This window comes from Mastacembelus armatus, chromosome 23 (genome assembly GCF_900324485.2).
Source record: "Mastacembelus armatus chromosome 23, fMasArm1.2, whole genome shotgun sequence".
Taxonomy (NCBI): domain Eukaryota; kingdom Metazoa; phylum Chordata; class Actinopteri; order Synbranchiformes; family Mastacembelidae; genus Mastacembelus; species Mastacembelus armatus.
In genome coordinates, this window is record NC_046655.1 from 15043507 (window position 1) to 15055158 (window position 11652).

The following is an 11652-nucleotide window of genomic DNA, read 5'->3' on the forward strand; positions in this document are numbered from 1 at the left end:
ATTTCATTTATGTCACTTCAACATGGAAAAAATAGAAACTGATTTTCAGCTGTTGGTAAACAAACAGGTTTCATCAGAATCTGAGAAACGAAACTTTATTAAACAAACTCAATGTGACAGAACAAAGACGCATAAAAAAAGTTTAACAATTCAAACTCTTCACTTCTTTATCTATAAAAAGTACAAACAGACGAGCATCACCACAGGAGCCTGTTCATTTCTCACCAGACTCCAGTGAAACTAAACCTGCTCCTCTAACATGCCGTCAGCTTCCTCCTGTCGTCATGGAAACAGCAATCAGGACAGTGGCGGTCAGTGGACAACAGAGTTCAGAGGCTCGGCTCTGATGTTTCCTAAATCCAAAGTGGAGTCTGTCTCCTCATCAATCTCCCCGATCACCGCCCTGAAACACAACAACACTTATAAACAGCCAAACTACACACACACACACACTCATCTTCACTGACGTGGAGATTTAAAAAAAAAAAAATTCAACATCTTAACATAAGAGGCACAATTTTAAAAAATGACATTATTCAACTGTCCGAATGTCGACATCAGAGCAGAGCAGGAAATAAATCCACCAACACAAGTGCAGGAATGATGAGATGAGACGTTCATACATTTTCTAAGCAGGTTTTGTTTCTGCTGTTTGACGTCACAAAGAGGTTTGAGTGGAAAACAAAAAGGTGACTCACACGTTGTCTCCTCTGACGATGTAAAGTCCCAGCACCACCTGCTCCACCCCCTGACTGGAGCTAAACACTCGCTCGTGACTCTCGTCCAGAATCAGGTTGATGGTCTGATCGAAGCCCTTTAAAGTTCCCTGAACGCATCACCAACACATCAAAAATGGTTTTTGCGTTAGGCAGCAGACGGGGATGTTTTATATGCACCCATTTATTCAAGAGACACTTCTGTCTAAAAAACAACCTGTCACACGGTTATCACAGGAACAAAAGTAAATGAAAATTGCCCACAATCAAAAAACAGGATCTTAGGTCTGTGGCTCAAATGTAATGAAAATACACAGGAGGCACGAGGGTAGAAAATCCTGTGGTCAGTTAGAATATAGCCAAGAGGAGGTTAAACTTTTCTTTAATTTGATCGTCCCCAAAGTCAAATCTGAGGATTTTACACCCTCTTTAGGGGTGCTCAAGCACCCACATTTCCTCTCAGCACCCCCCTAAAAGTTCTACTAATTAATCATTAGGCCTATTATTCACTAATGTCAGATTTTGGGAACTTGTTTTGTAATCTGCCACACGTAAAAGCAGTGTAGAAGAAGAAAAAGATAGCAGTGGATTTCATGATGGACATTAATTTGGACTACAATTATTCTTCTTCATTAACACATGAAAGAAAACTCAGCTGTATGTTTACTAGGGTAACTAAAAACCACTGCTAACTTGCTTACAGTCTTTATGGTGGAATTAAACTCTCAATAACTGGAAATATGTTCTTCCATATAACATTATGAATCAATATGGATCGATATACACCTCTTATTAGTGACTGGATGTTTAGTTTGCTATTTGGTTGACAGCACAGTGGTGGACACAAGGGGAGACATCCGGGTTTAGATCTCTGGACATCAGGGGTCAAAAATGCACATTCTCCTCCGAGAGCCAGACAAACTTAGCTAATCTATCATCCATTAATCTTCTGTCTATCGATTAATTGATCAGTTATTAGGTACATTAAGAAAGCACGTTGTTCAAACTCACAACAATCATTCTTCCGTCTGAGGTGACGATGGCCACAGTCCCTGAGCCCCCGAGTTAAAGAAACATTTTCTAACAAATTATTACATTAATTCTAATTCACATAAATAACTTTCACACACAGTTAGCCATTCAAACTATTCCAAATGCAGCTCCTAGCTTCGAGGCTAAGCTAACTAGCATTTGTCCATTCATTCAAACGGGCGGTTAGCATGTTAGCCAGCTAGCGGCAGCAAAGGATACGGTTAATGTAGCTCTCCAGGGCGGTGGACATGATTCCCGTCGAGCTCGGGGCTTATATGTCGGTAAATATTTCCACCGGCTGTGTGTTGATGAATATTCGCAGAAATGTGGCGGAGAAATAGCGGCGGCTGCTAACGGCAACAACACGGAACAGACCGGAATAATCGTCCGCCGATCCACCGAGCAGGCACGAGAGGAGAGCGCCGAGTGTCACATCCGGTTTCAACGGCCCAAAAACTTTCCAAACAAACGTGAGATAAATATTTAGGTGTCACAGCAATAATTAAAATTATTCCAGTATGTTCATTTTCATGTTAGAAGCAGAACAGACTGTAAAAGTTCGACTATTTTGGGAAACCACGTGAGGAGGGTATTAAACAATAACGTGACTCACAGGCGCGGTTTTTAAGGCACTCACACAATTCTCAAACACTTTCATAGAAAATATGTAAAATACTGTGTTCATGGGGAAAGAAACATGTTTTGAACCTGTTCGCAAATTAGTTCCTTGACCAAAACAAAGATGGCGGCCGGAAATAATCCCACAAACGGTGACGTCATCAGCACAGGTGTTCATGATTGGAGACGGGCTAGGGCTAGTTCATAACATCTTTCTAATCAAGTGTTGTTTGTTTTTGTCGTTTCTTTTATTAGAACATCTATAGCAGCACCAAAGCCTGGTCTTTGAACTGGACACAGTGGCTTCACTCAGGATGTGACATCTAAACATGTGATCCTCAGTAAGCAAAGTATACTTTATAATTTAAAAAAATATATAGAGAGGTTTATGTTGTACATAATATATATTCAACCCTTCTGTCAAGTTTAGCACATATTATTAGCATATTTGTCTTGTTTAAAAAATGCTTCTTTAAATTCCAGAGGAGTTTTAATATTTTAAATAACCTATTAAAATATATATATTTGCCTTAGGGTTTCCTTTTTATCTGTATGTGTCAAATATATTAAACACAAACATGCATGTATGTGACGTGACACATGGAGTCCAGTCATGCCAGCAGGTCTTCATCTTTATTGTTGCTCAGTAGTCGTCCATACAAAGGGGGGTGGAGGAGAGCAGTGGAGCCCCACAGGACAAACACCAGGAACATCATGCTACCAAAGTATTAAATTTGTACAAAAATACTTTACAACATCCCTGTTCCTTTGAAGAAAAATACAGTTTGGTTGGTTGGTGAAGCTACATGGAAACTAATCTGACCCACTATTTCAAATGGCAGTGCAATGTGTGTGTGTGTGTGTGTGTGTGTGTGGATGTGGATGTGTGGATGTCTTGCTGAGGTGAATCACTGGAGTGCAAATCTGTGCAATGTGACACACAAACACACTCACACACTCAGATAACACATGAAGTAACAGTGTGTATGGCTTAAGATCTCATTCAACAAACCCTCCTGAAGCCACGCCCCCTCAGCTTGGTGATTGGTTGGCTTTGAGCGCATCGTAACAGGTTAGCCGTACGATGGTGAATGCTAGCCGTGTGCTAATAAAATATTATTTAATGTTTACTAGCCTTTTTAGCCCTGTGCTAATATCCAGCTGTTTTTACCAGGTCTTAGCCCTATATGAGCCCTATGTCAGGTTTACTGGGTGTTAGCCCTGAGCTGAACTATGTTTAGCAAGTGTTATTCCAATGTTAGTTATGTGCTATGTCTCTGCTAATTGCACTATACTATACAAACTGTGTTAACCCTGTTGTAACACTTGTGTGTTTGCCAGGTGTTAGCCCTGTGTTAACAGTGTGCTAACCATATGTTAGCCCTGTGTTAGCCAAGTCTGTGCTGGCTATATCATAGCTATATTAACCAGGTATTAACTATAATCATCACGTATTATCTTTTTTCTGTGTGACCATTTACTAACTGCGTTAACCCCATGGCAACACTTAGGCGTGCTGACCCAGTGTTAGCATTAAGCTAACAAGATATTAGCTGTTTTTATGGCTTAGCAAAATCTTGGCCTTTTATTAACAATTTAAAAGTTGTATTAGCCCTGTGACTTGTTGAGCTGAGCTTGTCAAATACCAGCACTACTTTAGGTATGTTTACAAAATACTGGCTATGTCTCTCCATGTGTTGCCCTTGTTTGCAGTAGCTGTGTGCTGACAAAATGCTACCTATATTAGCCAGGTGTTAACTACCAATGTATTAACACATAGCTGTTAGGCAGGTTAGGGTTAGCTATGTGCTAAGCAAATATTAGCTATATTAAGCAGATTCTAGCCCTGTGGTAGCCTTGTGCTAGGTGTGTGGCCATGTCAGCCAGGGGGTGCCCTTGGGCTAGCCATATGCTTATACGCTGGCTCGATGTTAGCCTTGGGTTAGCTGTATTCTACCCATGTATTAGTTATTAGCATTTCTTAATAGAGCATTTATGTTTTCCAGTTGACAAACATAGCTAGTGCTTGTGCTAAATTTGTTACCACTATAGTTGCCACATATTAAGCTAATTCTAATCAGAGTGTGCTAGCCTTATGCTAACTATATGCTAGCACTGTGCTTTAGATTGACAGATATCCAACTTTGGGATGGACTAGTATAGCCAATCACAACAGCCAATCACAGAAGCAGCCAATCACAGGTCTCCTGTCCAAAACACAGAAGCTATATCAGAGCATCCGCTGGTCTGTTTGGCTCATGGAGGGTTTCTACTGATTGTTGGTGCTGAGGGAGTGCTTTGATTGGCCAGTTTTAATAGTTCAGACTGAGGTGAGAGCACTCAAGGATAAACACACACACACACACACACACACACATACAGGTATTTACTGTCACAAGTTTCCTGTTTTAACAGGACTTTTTTTCTCGTGTAACATGGTTATGAGGTGAAGGGTTTTAGGGTTCTATAGTTTTGATGTGTACAGGACATCGGGGCTGAACCATTTTTTAATCTATTTTACATCTTTTCAGGTTCAGTCACCATGAAAACAAACGAACAAACAAAAAAACTGACAACAGTCAATCAAAAAACACACCGATCGATTAGCATAATAGATCACTGTAACTGGGGTAGGGGAGCAGAGGGTGGGGACATGCTTGGCTTCTTCATTGAAAGGATTGGTTGGTTTGTGTGTCAAGGAGAACCAATCACAGACAGGCAGAGAGGCATTTGTTTTCTGATTGGTTCCAGCCAATCAGCTGAATCTCTCAGAATTAGCATTTGTCTGTCATCCTGGCTGCCTATTGGTTGAGGGAATAGAGGGGGTGGGGTAAAGCCAAGCCAAGACAAGAAATTGGGGTAGGAGGGGCTTAACTGGCCTTGTGTTTAACGCACACACAACACACACAGGCACACGCACATACATACACACAGTGTGGCCAGTCGAACAGGTGTAAACAGTAGAAAAAGATTCTTATTGAACTGCTCAGTATCATCATCATCATTATTGTCAACATGATCATTATTACTCTTCCAGTCTGCAGCTCGGTCATGGCACAGAACTGAAATCGGCAGACCCTCTGTCTGTCACCCCATTTTACTAGGGATGCTCCAACAGTACCAACTGATAATTGTTTTATTTACGTTTTTGCCCGTAAGTCACTAAATTAAAACAGTGTTTTTGCTGCCAAATCCATCGTGGCTGCTTGGTCTCCACCACTAGAACTGGATAATGTCTGAAAGTTTCTGATGCTAGACTTAATATGCTACCTGAGATTTGGTGCTGAAACCGGAATAATACTTTTAAGTTTTAAAAGACTGTTTTCAAGCTGTTTTGAAGTTTAAGAACAAATGCTGAACCTCAGCTTGGCAAACGTTTGATTTAAATTAGAAACTATTTGAGCAGGATTACCTAGCATGTCAGAATTGAATTTCAGCAGCTGCATCAAAATGTGATCTTAGACAGCACATCCTTCCAGGCTCCTATCTTAATCTTAATCTTATCTTCACCTAACACCAACCGCCTCTGACTTTATACTTTCTGTTCACAGTCTCATAACTTCCAAATAACCATCTTTACACTTTAAACCAAACCTTCCAGCCCAACCCCAGTGCTTCTGTCCATAACCCTGGTGGGATCTACTACTTTGCCCTTTTTGCCACACGGCTTCTCAAATCAAAGCTGTGTTTTATTTAAAAGGTTTCTTGTTCAAGACCGTCTTGTAAATTATTTCAGAACAGATCACTGTTGGTTCAGACTATTCCAATGACATGAGCCCTAGACCGCCTGGTCGGAGCATCCCTAGTCTCCTTGGCAACCTGTTTAGGTTTTGGACTGGAGTCCTGTTAGTCTTTGTGCTGAAGACCTGAACCTTTGTGTCTTGGGCTGGTAAGATCACTGGCTACCAATCTGGCTTCAGTTGAATCAGCAGCCATGATTCTCTAACCACAAACACCAGAACCCACATGTCTTTGACCAGTAAGGCCATTGCCTGTGACTCTGGCTCAGTAGGACCAGTGCCATGGTTCTGCGACCCCTGAGACCATGAACCAGAACCATGTCTTGGATCAGGTAAGACCACTGGCTGTGGCACTGGCTTCACAACGACCGCTAGCTATGGTTCTGTCACCACTAACATCCAAACACATGTGATTTGGACCAGTAAGACTTGATGTGGCTCTAGTTGCAGTAGGACCAGTTGGCCTAGTTCTAGGCTTGCAGAACCAGTAACCACTGATCTTAGACCAGCAAGAACATTGGCTATGCTTCTGGCTTTAGTCGTTGCTCTAGGCTGGTAGAACCATTACCTATTAATCTTGGACCAGTCAGAAGCTTTATCTGCTGTACTAGTAAGATCAGTAGTCATAGTTCTGGTTCCAGTGACACCAGTAGTACCAGTATTCAGAACTGGTACGGTGAAAAGGTGAATATTGTCTCCAGTCCATCAGTGTGCTTTCAGGCTGCTTTAGCAGTTCAAGGTTCAAACTTTAGTGATCAAAGGTCAAACTTCATCCAGAGGGTGTGTAGCACCATGGCGGTCCACTCTGAACCAGTTTGGATGGGTCTAAACCAGTCTGATTCAACTTTGTTATATTGTTCTCCTTGTTGACCTCTCCATTTATTCTGGTTACAACCAGTCTGCTATAAGGAACTATTATTCACCTGACTCACCCCAAGCCCCACCCCAAGCCCCACCCCTAGCCCATCTCCTGGTTGGTTCCACTTGATTGGACCACCATCCTCTCCTGGGCCAATAGAAAGCTCTGATGGTCCCAGCTCACTGCCAACTGGCTGAGGGGAGTGGCTACTGTTGGTGGTACCATCTGTGTGATTGGCCAGCGTGGAGGAGGAGGTGGGGTTTCGACTGATGACGAGCTCCAATCGATTTGGAGACTCTGCGATCAAAGGAACAACGAGGCAGCAGTCAAAGTCCCTGGTTCGCACGTGGTTAATCTGCAGACAGAAAAGTATGTATGTGCATGAGTTTCAGGAAACAGGAGCTGATGCTCATGGGAACTGTAGTTTTTAGATCCATTCTCCAAAGCACTGACATATGACTTCTCATAAAGTTTCAGGAAAGTCCCATATTTGCATGTTAAGAAACATTAATGATATTATTTAAGGAGTAATGAGAATACACAATGAGGAGAAAAACACTTCCACAACCAGCCACCCCTCAGTAACAGTGACAGTCAAATAGTTTTGGTTTTGACCAAATACCTGTAAAACCCATGAAAACTCTATTATCTATATCTTGTTAGTGGTAATTGCGGTTTCTAACAGCCTACAGGAAGATGGTGAACATGGTAAACATTAGCAGATTAGCATTGTCACAGTGAGTACATTAGCTCAATACTGCCTGAGTACAATTGTGTATTTGTACCTGTAGTATTCGGTCAAAGGCTCGGAGGCCGCCCTGCTCTGCAGGGCCTCCCGGTCGGATGTTGTTAATGTAAACGCCACGGTCCAACAAACCGTCTGAAACGCTGAAACCAAAATCCTCCAGGTCTGTTGCCTTCTCTAGAGTCAACTACAAAGAGAAAAACACTGTTAGGATCACAAGTAGGATAATGTCCTGTCACTCTGAAGTGTTCAGAGGTCAGAAGTCACCTTGTGGAGCTCCACAGGGTTCTGGTTTAGGATGTCATTGACTTCCTGCCTCATCTTCCTCATGGCAAAGGCTCGACGCTGGGGGTCAGAGGGCAACGTGTTGGATCGAGGCGTGACCTGGGAAAGTTCACAGCAATATTTTTTCATGAGAGTGTAGCACCACAGTAAGTGTGACAACACAGAGCTGAGGTTAAGTTGTTATAGGTCAGAGGTCAGTGCTGTTTACCTGTGGTCTGGAACTGCTGCGTTCCTGGAAACTCGCCTGGCGTCCTAGAGTGCTGCGCATGGGTGTGGGGTCATGGTTCAGACTCAGAGTGGAGCCTGACATGATGGTTGCCTGGAGACAGCCCAATCAGAGAGAGCCAATCAATCAAAATCATCCAATCAGCAGTGAGCTGGTTGAAACTCCCAGTATGTTCATTAGAAAACATGGAGATTAAAGGGTGTTGGGGGTACGATCTTTGATGGGGTCAAAGTCACACGAGAACAGAACATTTCTGCTTCTACTAACAGATTCTGTTGTTGCTTCTTCTGAATGATCTGTGGTTTGTTCTGAGAATTTTTATTGACCAGATCTGCCAACATGATCTGCTGACAGAATTACTACAGCTGTGATACTTTACGGTGGTAAATGTGCTGTTATTTCAACTGACGGGACCTGCTGATCTTTGTAATATTCTTCTACAGAATCCACTGACAGGATCCACTGCTGTTTCTACTGACTGTCCGGTGTCCACTGTTCATCCAATCAGAATCAAGGACTCGTCAGACACATGCATGACCGACAGATCTGTTTTGAGACCGGTGAAACAAACTACCCATCAAGCCTCACACAAGCTCTCCCAGCATGCTTTGCTCAAAACTGCCATGCCCGGTGCAACATGACTCTGCCACGTGATTGGTCAGAAGCTAGATGACGTCACTAAAAATGTCACCATGGTCTGTAGCTTGCTGCTGGGGTGCGGTTAGAGTCACATTCAGAAACAGCTAACACGTCTTATGCTCGGCAACACTAGAAGTCCGGTTACAGAGAGGAGAGGAGGAGCGTTAGTAAAGGGGAGGAAGGAAGATACCAGAGTAGGGAGGCGCGTCTCCTTTCCAGACTCCTGGAAGAGAAGGAATTATGTCTCTTTTCAGGTGAGTCACTAACATTTACTGCTGCATTTGCAAAGAAGGTAAATCATGGAGCTGAATTTACACCTTCTAATACCTCAGAGGTATACGAGCTCCATATTATTTATTATCTTCTTTTGAACAAAAACAAAAAAACACATTGTGTTTTTGTGTTTATGTCCAAATTAAACAGTACTGACTGCCAGCAAACAGAAGAAACCGATGATACTTTTGTTTTACATATATGAATTTGTTGAGGTAATTATAATAATAAACATTTTATTATGTGCTGACTTGTTCATATTTTCACTCATTCGCATTGATTCATTTTCTTTATTGTTTAATGTTTGTTTGGTTGGATGACTGTCATTGTCTGGTTGGTGATTTGGTTTAAATAACCATAACTGTAATAACTATAACTATTCATCTCCTGAATGAGTAGTACTTGTGTATGTAAAGCTGGTATTGGGTACATTATGATAAACAGTAACATTTTTGCCTGGTTTATTATTCCCATCAAAAACGTGTACACTCAAAGGCATAAAAAAATGCAGTTCTTGTCTCAAACTGAGATACCGTATAAGTACAAATATTCAGTTATACTAGTCCTACTCATAGTACTATTTGGACCACAGCTATTTTTACTACAACTGCTCCTCATGCTACTAATTTGTCTAATAGTAGTAATGTTAGCAGGATTACTAACCTCCAGCTCTCTGAGGATGCCACTCTGGCCGCAGGTTTCCAGATCCTCAAGAGCCTGAGACCAGAAGTTCTCCTCCTGGTCCGGTTCTGTCCCGTCGTGGCCCACGGTGAACCTGGAGAAAAGGTCAAAGGTCAGCCAATCAGCGGGGACAATAACCTGATGGTTTCACACACAGAGGAGGTGACAGGTCATGCTGGTGTGTTTTCGACAGGAGGAGACGTGCAGCGGCAACATACACATCCACCGGGTGTATGTGTCAGTGTGGCGGTGGTTAAAGGTCATCAGGTGAGGGTTTCTGCTGGAGGTCAGACAGGTGACAGAGGACTGTGTGGAGGTTAAAGATCAAAGGTCAGTGTGGTACCTGCTGTCAGTGATTAGACCGCTGGGCAGATTACAGGCTCTGCGGACAGAGATGCACTGCTGTTACTGCTGTTAGCTCACTGCTAGTAACTCCAACTCATTTCAATAAGGAATGCTAACATGCTAATGTTAAACTGGGGGGACCTGGAGGAGGTTTGGAAATGTCAAAGTTTACAGACTGATAGAGACGAGTTTCAAGTGATGTCATTAGATGCACTTGAGGAAAAAAACAAGCTCTAACATCATAAAGTTTTTGTGCCTTAAAACTGTACAAATCCCTAAAAGGAAACTTCTCTTTCAGGTCAAAACAGCTTCAGGCTCTGGGGCTGTGGAGTTTAATAAGCAGAGTTTTGCTGAATTTAAGGTAAGACCTTCCACACTGTGTTTGTGTGCTTATGCTGTTTATTGCAAAAGTTGGTCAGGGCTCTATGACCAATAAAAGTTTAGTTTGCTATAATAAATATATAATATGTTATATATAAATGTGTTTATAAGTCCTATATTTTTAAGCAGGAAAATAAATTCAGTAATTTATGCTTTTACAGTGTAAGTGTATCCTTCACTTCAAACAATGGTTCTGCCTAAATGTGAAGTTACTGCACGAAGCTTTAGACATTAGTAAAGCAGATCTGAAGCAGCTGTCATTTTATTGTGTTTGCTGACATAAACCTGCTCTAGTATTTACACATTTGCTGGATTTCTTTTCAATTAGAAATTAGAAATCCACTGTTTTTCTTTTCCTCACCCTCCGAGCGGTGGGCGGTCCCATTCGTCATCACTCAAACCCAGATCTGACAGCGGATTGGCTTTCTGGCGATTGGAGGATGATGACTGGCTGTTGGTTGTCTTGGTGTTGCGCCACTCGTGGAAACTGTACGGGGACGACTGAAATGGTGGCGCTACAAACAAAGAGAAATGTTTATTACATCGATCGTTGGCAGGTATTTTTGACCGGAGGTCCAGGGTTTCTGCAGTGGCCACCAATTATATTTAAGACCTTGCGGGACCTTTTTGAGTCCACATGAAATACAATTCTATACCACTTTCCCCATGAAATTGACCACAAAAAGACCCTTTCAGACTGGGGGTCCCTGCAGAAACCCTGATGTAAAGGTGAAGCTCAGGGGGCAAAGGTCAGCGGTCAGGGTCGTACCCGGTGTGGTGAAGCTGCTGTCCACGTTGGATCCGTCCCAGGATTCCACAGCGCTGTCAACAGATGGCAGTGTGCTGAACGCTCGCTGACTCGATCGAGGAGCGACCATGACGACAGGCTCCTCCTCCCCATCCTGGTTCTCCTGGCCTAGCCCCACCCCTGACCCCAGGCCTGGACCAATCACACAGGACTTGGGGCTTGACACTAAAAAATGAATCATAAAATCACACAGTCCCATCAGTGGAACGTGGCTGAAAACTGGTGTAAAACCTGAAAGGATGTAAAGATTTTTTTAAAAACAGCTCATGCACGTTAAAACATATTGGCTGTGAACTTTATCAAA

General features: G+C 42.5%; 2 protein-coding genes and 1 long non-coding RNA gene across 10 annotated transcripts in view; 1 reads left to right on the forward strand and 2 right to left on the reverse strand.

Annotated features, from left to right (window-relative positions):
* Positions 1-79: 79 nt before the first annotated feature.
* lsm8 (LSM8 homolog, U6 small nuclear RNA associated) lies at positions 80-2221 on the reverse strand. Its single transcript, XM_026327059.2, has 4 exons — positions 1968-2221; positions 1728-1768; positions 699-826; positions 80-403 (listed from the first exon to the last, which is right to left on the reverse strand). The coding sequence occupies exons 1-4, from the start codon at positions 1996-1998 to the stop codon at positions 313-315; spliced, it is 291 nt and encodes a 96-aa protein (XP_026182844.1). The 5' UTR covers positions 1999-2221; the 3' UTR covers positions 80-312.
* A 746-nt stretch (positions 2222-2967) lies between these two features.
* grip1 (glutamate receptor interacting protein 1) overlaps positions 2968-11652 on the reverse strand; it is a 42022-nt gene continuing 33337 nt past the window's right edge. For 6 of the 8 annotated variants that reach the window (XM_026327070.1, XM_026327065.1, XM_026327064.1 and 3 more), the window contains 8 exons: positions 11310-11513; positions 10902-11055; positions 9797-9908; positions 9051-9083; positions 8204-8314; positions 7978-8094; positions 7751-7897; positions 2969-7320 (listed from right to left, as the gene is read on the reverse strand). In XM_026327070.1, the coding sequence (XP_026182855.1) occupies positions 7009-7320; positions 7751-7897; positions 7978-8094; positions 8204-8314; positions 9051-9083; positions 9797-9908; positions 10902-11055; positions 11310-11513 (1190 nt within the window). In that variant the 3' untranslated portion in view covers positions 2969-7008. Of the gene's footprint in view, positions 7321-7750; positions 7898-7977; positions 8095-8203; positions 8315-9050; positions 9084-9796; positions 9909-10901; positions 11056-11309; positions 11514-11652 lie in introns of all 8 variants that reach the window. The other 2 variants (XM_026327068.1, XM_026327072.1) reach the window with 1 other exon arrangement.
* LOC113142189 (uncharacterized) lies at positions 8670-10239 on the forward strand. Its single transcript, XR_003296920.2, has 3 exons — positions 8670-9114; positions 9831-9926; positions 10008-10239. It is a non-coding gene; the product is annotated as an uncharacterized LOC113142189 (long non-coding RNA).

What these genes read in the sequence shown, in the direction of transcription:
- lsm8 (XM_026327059.2), bottom strand. Translation starts at nt 1,998, where the DNA reads ATGTCCACCGCCCTGGAGAGCTACATTAACC. An exon ending in CCTGGAGAGCTACATTAACC is followed by an intron (nt 1,769 to 1,967) that starts GTATCCTTTGCT and finishes TCGGGGGCTCAG; the next exon opens with GGACTGTGGCCATCGTCACC. An exon ending in ATCGTCAGAGGAGACAACGT is followed by an intron (nt 404 to 698) that starts GTGAGTCACCTT and finishes GTTGTGTTTCAG; the next exon opens with GGCGGTGATCGGGGAGATTG.